This window comes from Ceratotherium simum, chromosome 11 (genome assembly GCF_057802395.1).
Source record: "Ceratotherium simum simum isolate JZ-2026a chromosome 11, ASM5780239v1, whole genome shotgun sequence".
Classification (NCBI taxonomy): Eukaryota; Metazoa; Chordata; class Mammalia; order Perissodactyla; family Rhinocerotidae; genus Ceratotherium; species Ceratotherium simum.
The window spans coordinates 49,035,526-49,050,002 of NC_141910.1; the positions used below are offsets into that span (position 1 = coordinate 49,035,526).

The 14,477-nt window shown below is 36.1% G+C and overlaps 1 protein-coding gene across 4 annotated transcripts in view; it reads right to left on the reverse strand.

Moving 5' to 3' along the window:
* Window positions 1-14,477, reverse strand: part of SPAST (spastin) — a 59,335-nt gene that overhangs the window by 10,508 nt on the left and 34,350 nt on the right. For all 4 annotated transcript variants that reach the window (XM_014781289.2, XM_004418162.3, XM_087436947.1 and 1 more), the window contains exons 8-14: window positions 7,611-7,685; window positions 6,762-6,833; window positions 5,038-5,113; window positions 4,719-4,810; window positions 4,488-4,567; window positions 2,043-2,085; window positions 1,084-1,163 (exon numbers count right to left, since the gene is read on the reverse strand). In XM_014781289.2, the coding sequence (XP_014636775.2) occupies window positions 1,084-1,163; window positions 2,043-2,085; window positions 4,488-4,567; window positions 4,719-4,810; window positions 5,038-5,113; window positions 6,762-6,833; window positions 7,611-7,685 (518 nt within the window). The remainder of the gene's footprint in view (window positions 1-1,083; window positions 1,164-2,042; window positions 2,086-4,487; window positions 4,568-4,718; window positions 4,811-5,037; window positions 5,114-6,761; window positions 6,834-7,610; window positions 7,686-14,477) is intronic.

Here is a 14,477-nt window from a genome sequence, read left to right on the forward strand (position 1 = left end):
GAGGGCCAGTCAAAGTAGATTTCTTTAAATGTAGGACAGACAGGGTGAAGGAAGGGTCTAGGGTAGAAGACATTGGCAAAAAAAGGCACACCTGAATGGGATGCCACAGTGGAGAATCCTGGGCAGCCAAGAGCTTATCAAAGGGAATTAAGAACTAGGGAGGCAAAGGGGAGGAGGAAAATAAAACAGGGAAAAAAAGCATTTACTTATCATGTACTATGTTAAATAACTATAGAGATCAAACATTATTAGCTGAATTCTTTACTGGAATGACAAAGAAGCACCACAATATTTCCAAGTATTGAATTTGTTCTTTTTTCGTAGGTGTCTGGGAACTCAGTTTTTACTAAAATTAGTAGCTACTCACATACTTGTTGAATATTTTAAATTAGTTTATGAGATTTTTCAGTGATTAAAATTCACAAGTGCATCTCCTATATTCAGTTTCTACTTAAGTACACTGCTAATAAAAAAAGTTGAAGATGTATAAGTTTTAAAAAACTATGTGTAATGCAAAAGAACAAGTGTATATGAAAATATCTGCATTGATATGGGCAGGTATGTTTTAAATTTTTAAAATTAATATCACTTATAAGTTTTAATAAATTTATAAAAAGAATATGGTACTATCATTAAATATTTCAGTCATGTCTTGTAGAGGATCTAGAAATTAAAATTTAGGTGTCATATATATGAATGAGAGACAAGAAAGAAGGTAAAGGAAGTAGAAAATGAGACAACAGGAAGTCTTCTTTTTTTTTTTTTATTTTTATTTATTTATTTTTTCCCCCAAAGCCCCAGTAGATAGTTGTATGTCATAGCTGCACATCCTTCTAGTTGCTGTATGTGGGACGCGGCCTCAGCATGGCCAGAGAAGTGGTGCGTCGGTGCGTGCCCGGGATCCGAACCCGGGCCGCCAGCAGCGGAGCGCACACACTTAACCTCTAAACCACGGGGCCGGCCCAACAGGAAGTCTTCTAATAAATGAATAACTCATTTCATACTTGAGCTTACTTTAAATAAAACAGAAAAAGAATTCTTTAAAAAAAAAAGCCGTAAGATAGACCAAATCAAATTACTCACCTAGCAAGTTGTGCTAGCTCTTTTTGGGTCAATGGGCTTCCTTGTTTACATAATAGATTTTTAAGTAAAAGTAGCCGTGTCTGAAAAGAAATAGTAAAGGATTATCATTCCTAAGAATTAGCTTAATAAAGTATCCAGGAATCAGGTTCAAATCCTGACTCTCATTTATGAGCTGAACGATCTTACACAAATCACTCTACCTCTTACAGCCTCATTCACATCTGTTCAATGGAGCTAAAACTACCATTTTTAGAGTTCCCGAGAGAGTTAAAAATGATCGAAATAAAGCACTAAGGAAATAGCTGCCATCACTACCAAGGATGTTAAGGGCCTGAGCTAGACAACCATAATTTTTTAGAAACAATTTTACAGACGTATGAATTCATATAACATGAATCTCACCCACTCTAGGTGTATAACTCAATAGATTTTAATAAATTTAGAGTTATGCAACTATCACCATAATCCAGTTTTAGAATATTTCTATCACCCCAAAAAGTTCACTCATGCCTGTTTGCAGTTAATCCCACTCCTGCTCCTAGCCTTAGCAAACCAGGATCTGCTTTGTTTCTAGAAATTTGTCTTTTCTGGACATTTTATATAAATGGAATCATATGATATGTTATCTTGTGCATCTGGTGTCTTTCATTTAGCATAATGTTTTTGACGTTTTTCCATATTATAGCGTAAGTACCTCATTTCTTTTATTGCTGAATAGTATTCCATTAAATGGATATACCATATTTTGTTTACCCATTCACTAATTGATGAACATTTTAGATTCTTTGCAGTTCTTGGCTATTATGTTGGGTCTTACAGTAAATTTATGTTTATCTTTTTAAGAAATTGCCAAACTGTTTTCCAATGTGTCTGTACCATAGATTGCAAGACTCAATATTGTCAAGATGGTAATACTTGTTTTTGCTTAAAAAAAAAAAAATTCAAACATAGATACATACCTCCTCATTTGGCAAAGATACATATACCCGTTTGATGAAACGCCTAAAAGAAAGGATTCAAGCAATTTCAGAAATATAGTTTTGAATTTAAAGGTAACTCAGTTCAAGTAGCAAATGACAAGAAAAAAGCTTTAAGTATAATGCTCCAGGCATTTGAATGCATTTTAGTAGTCATCAATGTGAAATTTTTAGAGTTACTCTTTTAAAACTTTCTAGTTAATATTTAAAAACCCTTAATTCAATATTGTCAGAATTAAATTAACCATTTATGTATGTTGTGAATAGCAACAATGCTTTAAAACAAAACATCTGATACAGAAGTGAAATAAAGAGACCTCTGCTGTCTTCTTAAAACTGAAAATAACTAAAACAAACAAGGATAACAGAAACAGAAAAGTAAACGTCATCATCAACAAACTAGGTAACATTTATGGAACTCAAATGTATGAAGAAGGGCTTCCTAGGGCAGTAAAATTACACTGACAACGGAGGATACAGAGGACCTACCACTGCAGATTCCAGACGTGGCTGTCAGAGCATAGAGTTTTCAAAAGAAACTGAGAAAGCACATTCTGATGGATGATAAAACGAACCTCCCCATATTTAACCAAGCATGTGAGGACTGGCTCTGCAGATCACGTGAACCCTCGTCAGTAGCAAGGAAATGGCAGGGAAAGGAAGGAGAGGCTGAACAACAAACTCAAAGACACATCATCTTTGTAAGAAGACATCAATCAGTCTGGCAAGATGAGAAGCTGTCTTGCAGTGATCAATCCTTTTTAGTTGAAGAAGACTAAATCAACCCTATCTCTTACAGATACATAGACCTCTTTATCAGATAAGGCTTTACTGTGCGTCAGGTTAGTCCACTCCAGGGTATTCATAGGACAACTCAAGATACTTGCTCGGTATCTTACTTTTCTAGCTCTTATCCTACAATATCCTTCTAAAACTAGGTTCTCCAAGCAAATTCCCCTTATTCAAATAAAAACAATAAGCAAAACAGGCAAAAGCACAGGGCTGATTTAAAAAATAGTGCCAAAAAAAGAGGGAAAAGACTACAATAAATATAAAATAAAATGAAGTACACAAGACAATTTTGCCAGAGAGCAAATTAAAATTGTGACTATATATCTTTCCATGAAATAAAATAATTTAACGAAAAAAAAGTCTTCTATGAAACAAGAGCTCAATGAGATATATAGGCTCAGGCTCAAGGCAATGACATACAAAGGCTCAAGGAAATAAGACAATTGAAGAAGATGAAAAATGGGATTGCAGAGATCAGGAAAGCAATGAAAAAGAAAAAGAAAACCACCAGACACACAAAGGTTACAAAAGTAATAGCAGAAAGGAGATTAGACACTAACCCAGTAAGAAATAAAAGAAACAAACTTGGGAAAACAGACAAAACAAAACAAAAAAGACCTAAGAGTTAAAAAAGATTAGAAAGAGGGGTGGCCCAGTGGCGTAGTGGTTAAGTTCAGCACCCTCCGCTTCAGCGGCCTGGGGTTTGCAAGTTCAGTTTCCAGGTGCAGACCTACACCACTCATCAAGCCATGTTGTGGTGGGGACCCACATACAAAATAGAGAAAGATTAGCACAGATGTTAGCTCAGCACCAATCTTCCTCACCAAAAAAAAAAAGGGGGGGGGATTAGAAAGAAAATTTTACAGATATGAAAGACAAAAAGATGCAACATAATGCATAAACTGTATGTAGAAGAAAAAGCAGAAAAACGAAGTAGAAAAAAAATTCAAAGATAGTATTCAAAATAAATTTCCCAAAACAACGGAAGTTCCAAACTATCAAACAAACATCAAATCTCAGGAAAAATAAACACAGATGGATCAACATATTTTTCAAACAACCAGATTTCAATGGTTAAAAACTGTATCTAGTAAAGAGAAAAAAAATCAAGTTAATTCATAAATGTGAATAAAAGCAGGCTGGCTTCAGACTTTTATGCTGCAACATCTAATCTTCAAAACAATGAAGCAATGTTATCAATTCCTCAGGAAAAGAAAGGGAGGCCCAAGAATTTTATGCTGAGTCAAGCTGTCATCCCAGGAGGAAGAGAACAAATTTGCTCAAACACACAAGAACAGAAAACATGTTCCCGTGAATCCTGCTTTTATCGGCTTCTCATGAATCCCAATGAAGAGGGTAAAAATCAATTTTGGAGTTTTAAGATAATGTAATCCAACTCAGAAGAAATAAGCAATTTGCCTAAAACCGTAAAGTGAAGACTGGTTCTCCTGATATCATGCTGGTCCTGTCCTCAAATCTTTAGTTGATAACAAGAGGCCAGAGGACGGATATAGGGTAGAAAATAACGAATTTAGTCTTCGAATTGAGGGTGAAGGAAATAAGAAATATGTGAGATGAACAGATGAGTAAATATATCTGTAATGAATGTGTGTGCTTCTACGTAAATCGCCCTACCTGAGAACAGCCTCATCAAGCTCTTGTGGCCTGTTAGTTGCACCCATTACAAGTACTCTGTCATCTCCAGCAGATTGTACCTGTAAGCCAAAAAATTTTTTCAATACTTTTAGATAAAGTAATAACAAAGAAAAACAATAAAGATATCTCTATTTCTAATTTGGGTTATTTAACAGGAAAATATATACACTAAAAGGCTACCACATCAAAAATATCACAATCAACACTTACACCATCAAATTCTATTAGAAATTCAGTTTTTAGACGTCTACTAGCATCGTGTTCTCCTTCTCTTCTTTCACACAAAAGGCTATCAACTTCATCTAGAGGAAATACAAGGATAAAACCTTAATTAAAAGCCAACTACAGGAGTTATCTGAGATTAGTCTAGTTTACAACTTAATTTACTAATATAATGGGTCCTACTCTCTAATTCTGTGCTTCTTTAAAACTTTTTCCTTCTGAATAATCCTTCCTATCATATCTCTCATATTTTGACAGGGAAATTTCACAAATGTTCAACTAACTTAGCTGGAAAACATATTCTTACCTATAAAAATTATAGAAGGTTGAAGTTCTCGAGCCACAGCAAAAAGAGCTCTCACCAATTTCTCCCCTTCTCCCACCTAAAACAAGGCATTATACATTGTTATACACATAAAATGCAAGACTATTCCATCCTTTAAAAATTCATGATTGAAAGTCTAGAACCTAGGAATTTAATTTCGTTTCTTTGCAACAACCAAAGATTTGGTTTAAGGCATGGGGGTGGCGGGCAGCAAGGCAGGGGAAGGTACTGAATTGTCCCTTATAATTTTAGTATATGTGCTCCCGAAATGAGCACACCTCATAATTGTAGAAAACAGACTATTTATTATTTAATACAGTCTGGTAAGTACTTTAAAAAATAAAATATATCTCTGTTTTGCTTTGCCCTGCATTCCTAAGACTTGAGAATGGAACAGCTACTAGTCAGGGGTATATAACTAGTGAAAAGAGGGAAGACTAGGGGAGAGAAAGAGACAGCACATATTCCTTAAGCCCTAGGCTGCAAGGTATATTTATAGAAGCAGATAAGTTGGAAAGTGAAATCTCATTCTCACAATATCATTGCCAATAAAATATCAAAATTTTGCTAGGGAGTCCAGAAGTCTATGAACATCCCCTGAGATATTCCCAGGGGCTGAGACACTATACTAAAACCATTCTATGCTCCAAAGCATCTAATAAATAAGAGTCATGAGGTTTGGGGTAATCTACTGTCAAAACTTTTCTGTCCTCTAGGTGGCATCTATTCTTTTACTGAAAATTTAATTAAAAAAAAAAGGAATGGCCTCAGATTTAGAATCATCAAAACAATATTCTCAGAGCTGGAAGGAACTGCAAGAAATCACCTCATATGACATCAACACTTTATAGATGAAGTTAAGGCCTAAAGTGATACTTTTTAAGGCCAGCTCAGTATGTAAAAGTTGGGTTGGAATCCCTCTCTCCTAACTTCCAAGACAGTATTTTCCATTATATTATGTGCACAATGTGGGTAAACCTACTCTAATAACAATTTTACTTATAAAATTTCACATAGGAAGCAAAATGTGACTAGGAAAAGGGTATCATATAATTACTCTCAATTACTTCACCAAGTTGATCTTGGACTTTTAGCCTCCAAAACTGTGAGACAATAAATTTCTGTTGTTTGAGCCAGTTTCTGGTACTTTGTTACACAGCCCTAGCAAACTAATACAGTCTTCGACAGCACAATTTTAATTTTTAAAGAGCCTAACAAATGCACATAACTTTCTACTTTGAAGAATGATATTCATCATATTTAAATAGATATAAAACTCATAGAGGGGCCGGCCCCATGGCTTAGCAGTTAAGTATGCGTGCTCCGCTGCTGGTGGCCTGGGTTCGGATCCCAGGCGAGCACTGACACACCACTTGTCCGGCCATGCGGGGGTGGTGTCCCACATACAGCAACTAGAGGGATGTGCAACTATGATGTACAACTATCTACTGGGGCTTTGGGGAGAAAAGGGGAAAAAGGGGAGGAGGATTGACAACAGATGTTAGCTCAGGGCTGGTCTTCCTCAGCAAAAAGAGGATTGGCATGGATGTTAGCTCAGGGCTGATCTTCCTCACAAAAAAAATAAATAAATAAAATAAAACTCATAGAAACACATTTTTGTGTGATGTAAATAACATTTATACTTAACACAGTAACATTTACACAGTAACCTTAAAATATGACAATACTGGAAAAGGAACACTCACATATTTTGAAGTTAAACTTGCAGCACTTATATTAAAGAAGGTTGCATTAGATTCTGCAGCTACAGCTTTAGCCTTTAAAAAACAAGGGCAAATATTATATTAGTTCAATATCCTGCTTTAAAAATATAACTGCATTTCATCAATTTAAGTACTAGAAAAGATTTTCAAAAAATATAAGATATGACACAATTCGCAGTATGTGGCAATCAATGTGTTTCCTTCTCAACAATGAGGAAAAGTTCTAGGAAAAGCTGTGCTTCTTTCCACTCTCTTTTTTCCTAAGGGAGAATGGATAGGGAGAGGTTAAAAAAAAAGAAGAGGGTTACTCTTCTCCTAGTTGTAGAAAGATAACTGGTTAGAGAAAGATAAAGAGCTAAGGGCAAAAGTCACTCTGTCCCTATTTACTTTTTCCCTCCAGAAGAGCCATGCAGGAGAAAGAGGTATCCAGATCCTGGTAAAAACTTCAGGCAAAAAGATATGGGAAAAAAAATCTGTCTCGTGCTGATTACTTAAATAAGGCTGTTAAGACAGTAAAAAAATAAAGGTTTAGGAAGATACTCAATATAGCAAGGTAAGCTCTTTTAAGGTAAAAATTTTATTATTTAACTGAGGAAAATAATAAAAATTACACTGTTAAATTTAACCAACCCAAAACATACTACTGAGGATAACATATATGATTTTCCATCTACTTCGTCATTGAAAAGTAGTTTAAAAGCTTCAGAGAAGTATATTATAGCAAAAAGCAAACCATGAATAATAAACTCAGGGACGAGGTAAAGTTTCTTTTTTTCATATTATTATCTCTAATATCTCAGGAGAACATTCAAATTTAAAAAGAATTCTTACCAGCATTGTTTTTCCATTTCCAGGTGGACCAAAGAGTAACAATCCTCTGGCGGGAGCTCTAAGTCCTGTGAACAACTTAAAAATATATACCTTAGTTCACAATTGTGATTCTAGAGACAATTGTTTTCCAGACATTTTAAGCATTATTTGTCATCTAAAAAGCACCATTTTTCAGCAGCATCCTCCCAAATAGTGCTGCCCAGAGCACTAAAGAGAATACATAATCAATAAATTAGCATAATTATTAAAAACAGAAGAAAACACAACGAAACAAAACTAAATCGTCATAGATCAAAATGAAAGCAGACTAGTTAAACAAGACACATTGAACATAGGTAGGCCTCTCTACTTTCTTTAGAAATCTCACCAAAATAAGAGTAAATGAATTTTTGCAGATGGAGAACAGTAAATTTTTGCAGATGGAGAACTGATAAAGTGTAGTAAATTATTTAGCAGAGCTGAGGGAGCTAAAACCTAAGTGTCTACTTGTGAAGGGACACTCAGATACCAGGAGCAAGGTGATGTGAACAAAAAAAACCTGGAAAAATGAGCCGGCCCCGTGGCATAGTTCATAGTGGTTAAGTTCAGCATGTTCTGCTTCAGGAGCCTGGGTTTATGGCGGCAACCAATATGTAGAGGAAGACTGGCACAGATGTTACCAGAGCTAATCTTCCTCAAGCCAAAAAAAAATGAGGAAGATTGGCAACAGATGTTAGCTCAGGGCTAATCTTCCTCAGGGGGAAAAAAAAAAAAAGAACCTGGAAAAGCTCAGGAATTGGAGCATCAGGTACCAGAGGAAGCAGCAGTAAGGTAGGCAGCCAAAAACAGAGGAACTGATTGAAAGAGTGCATAGTAGTCCTCCCCTTATCTGAGGTTTCGCTTTCCATGGTTTCAGCTGCCCAAGATCAACTGTGGTCCAAAAATATTAAATGGAAAATTCCAGAAATAAACAATTCATAAGTTTTTAATTGCGCGCTGTTCTGAGTAGCATGATGAAATCTCGAGCCACCCCACTCTGTCCTACTCGGGATGTGAATCATCCCTTTGTCCAGTGTATCCACACTGTATATGCTACCCGCCCATTAGTCACTTAGTAGTCCTCTCGGTTATCAGATCAACTGCCTCTGTTGTTGTGCTTATGTTCAAGAAACCTTTCTTTTACTTAATAATAGCCCCAAAGCACACAAGTAGTGATGCTGGCCATTCGGATAGGCCAAAGAGAAACTATAAAGTGCTTCCTTTAAGTGAAAAGGTGAAAGTTCTTGACTTGATAGGGAAAGAAAAAAATCAGGGGTCGGCGCAGTGGCGCAAGTAGTTAAGTGCACGTGCTCCGCTGTGGCGGCCCAGAGGTCGTCGGTTTGGATCCTGGGCACACACCGATGCACTGCTTGTTGGGCCATGCTGTGGTGGCATCCCATATGAAAAAAAGTGGAGGAAGATAAGCATGGATGTTGGCCCAGGGCCAGTCTTCCTTAGCAAAAAGAGGAGGATTGGCAGATGTTGGCTCAGGGCAGATCTTCCTCACAAAAAAAAAAAAAAAGAATCATATCCTGAGATTGCTAAGATCTATGGTAACTTTTATTACAGTATATTGTTATAATTGTTCTATTTTATTATTATTGTTGTTAATCTCTTACTGTGCCTAATTTATAAATTAAACTTTATCATAGGTATGTATGTATAGGAAAAAATATAGTATATATAGGGTTTGGTTCTATCCACAGTTTCAGGCACCCACTGGGGGTCTTGGAACGTATTCCCCACAGATAAGGGGGGACGACTGTATGAGAAACAACTGAACCCATGTTCCTGCCCCGGCTAAGAGCACTCAGGCAAGTACTCCTCTTCCACAACCAAAGGAGGCAGACATTTTATTCCCTAAAGAAATTAAACCAGGGGCCAGCCCAGTGGCGCAGGCAGTTAAGTGTGCACGCTCCACTGCGGCGGCCCAGGGTTCGCTGGTTTGGAGCCCGGGCATGCACCGATGCACCGCTTGTCAGGCCATGCTGTGGCAGGCGTCCCATATAAAGTGGAGGAAGATGGCTATGGATGTTAGCCCAGGGCAAGTCTTCCTCAGCAAAAAGAGGAGGATTGGCAGATGTTAGCTCAGGGCAGATCTTCCTCAGGAAAAAAAAAAAAAAGAAATTAAACCAGATTCTCCAGACTCAGGGACACCAGGCATGGCAGGAATCAAGGGAGAAGCACCAGAACGGTAACACTTTACTTAACAGTGAAAGTGTATGTATTTTTAGGCTGAACCATATAAAGTGGTTGATATCCAACTTTAAAAAAAAATACTTTATTTTTTTGAGTGGTTTTAGGTTTATAGAAAATTGAATGGAAAGTACAGACAGTTCCCATATAACTCTTCACTTCCCCAAGTTCCCCTATTATTAACATCTTGCATTAGTGTGGCACATTTATTCAATTGATGAACCTATATTGATACGTTATTATTACCTGAAGTCTATAGTTTATGTTCCGGTTCACTATTTGTGTCATATATCTACCATTACAGTATCATACAGAATAGTTTCACTGCCCTAAAAAAATCCCTTGTGCTCTATCTATTCAACCCTCCCTCCCTTCCCATGCACCCCTGACAACCATTATCTTTTTACTGTCTCCATAGTTTTGCCATTCCAGAATGTCATACAGTTAGAATCATACGGTATTAGCCTTTTAGATTGGCTTCTTTGATTTAGCAATATGCACTTAAGGTTCCTCTGTGTATTTTCGGGGCTTGATAGCTCATTTCTTTTTAGTGCTAAATAGTATTTCATTATATGGATATACCACAGTCTGTTTATTTGTTGTCTATCTATTGTTTATCTATATCAATCTCTATTAAAAAACATCTTGGTTGCTTTCAAGTTTTGGCAATTACAAATAAAGCCACTATAAACATTCATGTGTGGGTTTTTGCGTGGATATTAAGTTTTTGATTCACTTGGGTAAATGTTATAGAGACAACTGCTGGATAGCATGGTAAGAGTATGTTTAGTTTTGTAAGAAAGTGTCAAAATGTCTTCTGGAGTGGTTGTACCATTTTGCCTTCCCAACCAGCAATGAATGAGAGTTCCTGCTGCTTCACTTCACAGCCTTGTCAGCATTTGGTGTTGTCAGTGTTCTGAATTTTAGCCTTTCTAATAAGTGTGTAGGGATATCTTACTGTTGTTTAACTTGCAATTCCCTAATGACGAATGACGTTGAGCATTTCTTCATATGCCTGTTTGTCATCTGGATCTCTTCTTTGGTGAGGTGTCTGTTCAGAACTTTTGCCCATTTTTCAATTGGGTTATTTGTTTTCTTATTGTTGAGTTTTAAGAGTTTTTTGTATATTTTAGATATCAGTCCTTTATCATAAGTTTTACTAAGATTTTGTCCCAGTGTGTGGCTTATCTTTTCATTCTCTTAACAATGTCTTTCACAGAGAAGTTTTGAATTTTAACGACCTTCAACTTAGCAATTTTTTCCTTTCAAGGATCATGCTTTTGGTGTTATATCCAGTAAGTCATCGTCAAACCAAAGATCACCTAGACTTTCTCCTAGGTTATCTTCTAGGAGTTTTACAGTTTAGTTTGCCTTTTACATTTAGGTCTGTGACCAATTTTGAATTAATTTTTATGAAAGGTATAAAGTACATGTCTAGATTCATTTTTTTGCATGTGGATGTCCAGTTGTTCCAGCACCATTTGTGGAAAAGGCTATCCTTTCTCCATCAAATTGCCTTTGCTCCTTTACCAAAGATCAGTTGATTATATGTGCAAGGGTCTATTTCTTGGCTCTCTGTTCTACTGATCTATTTGTCTGTTCTTTTGCCAATGACATGCTGTCTTAATTACTGTAGCACTTTTTCTGTTTTTTATATTTTTCCAGCTTTATTGAGAGATATACTTGACATAGCACTGTGTAAGTTTGAGATGTACAATGTGATGACCGACACACATGTATACCGCAAAATGCTTATCACAATAAGGTTAGTTAACGCATCCTTCACCTCACACAATTACCACTTTGTTGTTGTTATGGTGAGAACATTAAAGCTCTACTCTCATAGCAACTTCCAAGTATACAATACAGTATTGTTAACTATAGTCACCATGCTGTACATTAGATCTCCAGAACTCATTCAACTTAAAACTGAAAGTTTGTACCCTTTGACCAACATCTTATTTCCCCTACCCCTCAGTCCTTGGCAATCACCATTCTACTTTCTGTTTCTATGAGTTCAATGTTTTTAGATTCCACATGTAAATGAGATCATACAGTATTTGTCTTTCTCTGTCTGACCTATTTCACTTAGCTTAATACCCTCAACGTCCATCCATGTCGTCACAAATGGCAGGATTTCCTTCTTTTTTACAACTAAATAATATTCCATTATATTTAGCTATTCATTTTCTTTATCTATTCATCTATCAATGGACACGAAAGGTGTCTGCATGTCTTGGCTGCTTATTATGAATAATGCTACATGATTACTGCAGCTTTACAGTAAGTCTTAAAGTCAGGTAGTGTCAGCTCTCCTACTTTGTTCTTCTCCTGCCTTGGCTCATCTGGGTCTTTTGCCTCTCCATATAAACTTTAGAATCACTTTGCCAATATCCACAAGATAACTTACTGGAGTCTTGACTGAGATTGTGTTAAAACTATATATCAACTTCAGAAGAACTGACATCTTGATAATATTGAGTCTTCCTACCCATTTATATGAAGTATCTCTCCATTTACTGAGATCTTTGATTTCTTTCATCAGAGTTTTATGGTTTTCCTTATGTAGATGTCATATATTTTGTTAGATTTATACCTAAGTATTTAATTTTTTTTGGTGTTAATGTAAATGATATTGTGTTTTTTATTTCAAATTCCAATTGTTCATTGCTGGTATTTAAGAAAGCAATTAACTTTTATGTATTAACTTTGTATCCTGCAACTCTGCTACAATCACTTATTAGTTCTAGGAGATTTTCTGTTAAATCTTTGGGATTTTTCTACATTGACAACCATGTCACCTGCAAACAAAGATACTCAACTATTTTTGACCTATTAAAACAGTAATTTCAGGGCTGGCCCTGTGGCATAGTGGTTAAGTGCGTGTGCTCCGCTGCTGGCGGCCCGGGTTTGGGATCCTGGGCACGCACCGATGCACCGCTCGTCAGGCCATGCTGTGGCGGCATCCCACATAAAGTGGAGGAAGATCAGCACAGATGTTAGCTCAGGGCCAGTCTTCCTCAGCAAAGAGAGGTAGATTGGCACGGATGTTAGCTCAGGGTTGATCTTCCTCACACACACAAAAAAACAAACAGTAATTTCATTGGCTTGATCTAATAGAAAACTAAGTCATCTTCTCCCACCCAGTTTCTACAACACCAACAGTCAAGGGTCAAGACTATATTACTATATTCTCCAAACAAGTGACTAGAAAATCCTTTTCTAAAGAATCTGAATAATTCAACTCCAAAAACAAAGACCTACAGCTACAGATATTTGGAGAAACCAAATAAATAAATACCAGGCTTACTGCTTGATCATTCTGTGATCAAGAAGCTCCTACTAGTCAACAAGCTCTACTTACCTGTATAGTGTTGCTAATCAACATTTTTATTGTTTGTCTCTAGTGTGAATGAAAAACCATGATAACCAGATATTTGTGAGAAGCTTCCAACATGAAAAAGTTCAAAGAAAAAAGAAAAAAAAAAAAAGGAAGAAACAAAGAATGCGGTGAACAAAACTTCACAAAAGCTATAATTCTCAGAAACATAAAAGAAGATACTGCATCTGTGAAACAAGAATAGGGAGCTATAAAAAAGGATCGATCAGAGGATAAGGAAGAGTTTAGATATGTTATCTGAAATTTTGGGGAAATAGTTGGAAAATTTAATTTGATGAAATCTCCCAGCAAGTACAACAAAGGACAAAGAAATGAAGACTAAAGAGGAAAGAAAAAAACCCAGAAGACCAATTCAGCAGGGTTTAAGAACTATCTTAAAAAACTTTCAGAAAGATGAAACAAAGACAGTAAAGGGAAATAATTAAAGAATTCTAGAACCTTTTTCAGAACTGAAGGACGAATATCTAGAAAGGCGCCCACTAAGAAAAAAAATGAGAAAAATAAAATGCAACAAGCAAATAGTAAAATATCAGAACAGCACGGAAAAAGAGAAGATCCCAAATGCTTTGAGAAATAACAATGAGAAGTCCATTGCTATTCTGATTCCTGATCCTTTGTATCTAATTCAAAGCAACACTAGACGCTAGAATACAATGGACAGTGCGCTTTTAAAATGATAAGGGAAAATAATTTCCAACCTAAATGACATCCAATGAAATTATCAACAAGGGAAGATGGTAAAATACATATATTTTCAGATACGTGAAATCTCAAAAAATTGCCTCACATGACCCCTTTTCAGGAACTTATTGGAGGATGTACGCCATCAAAATGAGAAAATAAACCATGAAAGTAGAAAATATGGAATCCAAAAACACCCAACAGATCCAACATAATAAAAAGACAAAGGAAAGTCCCACAAAGATGGTGAAGAGAGCTTATAAAATAGCTTCGAAATAAGCATAGAGAACAACTGGTCTTGAATGGAACAGAAGAAGGTGGTTCCAGGAAAAGGGGTTCCAAGAAAAAAAAAAGAGCTAAACAGATTTTTGGATTGGTTTCACCATGGGGAAAATTGGATTGAAACGGCGTAGGAAAAATTATCATTTAGTAAGTTGAAAACTAAGCAAATAAAAAAATATAACACACTTATTTACTCTAGGGGGGAAAAAAAGATATACAAGAAAAAAATAACATAATACTCTACTTGACTTTGTACTGAATAATATTTATAAGCACTGAATATTGATTTA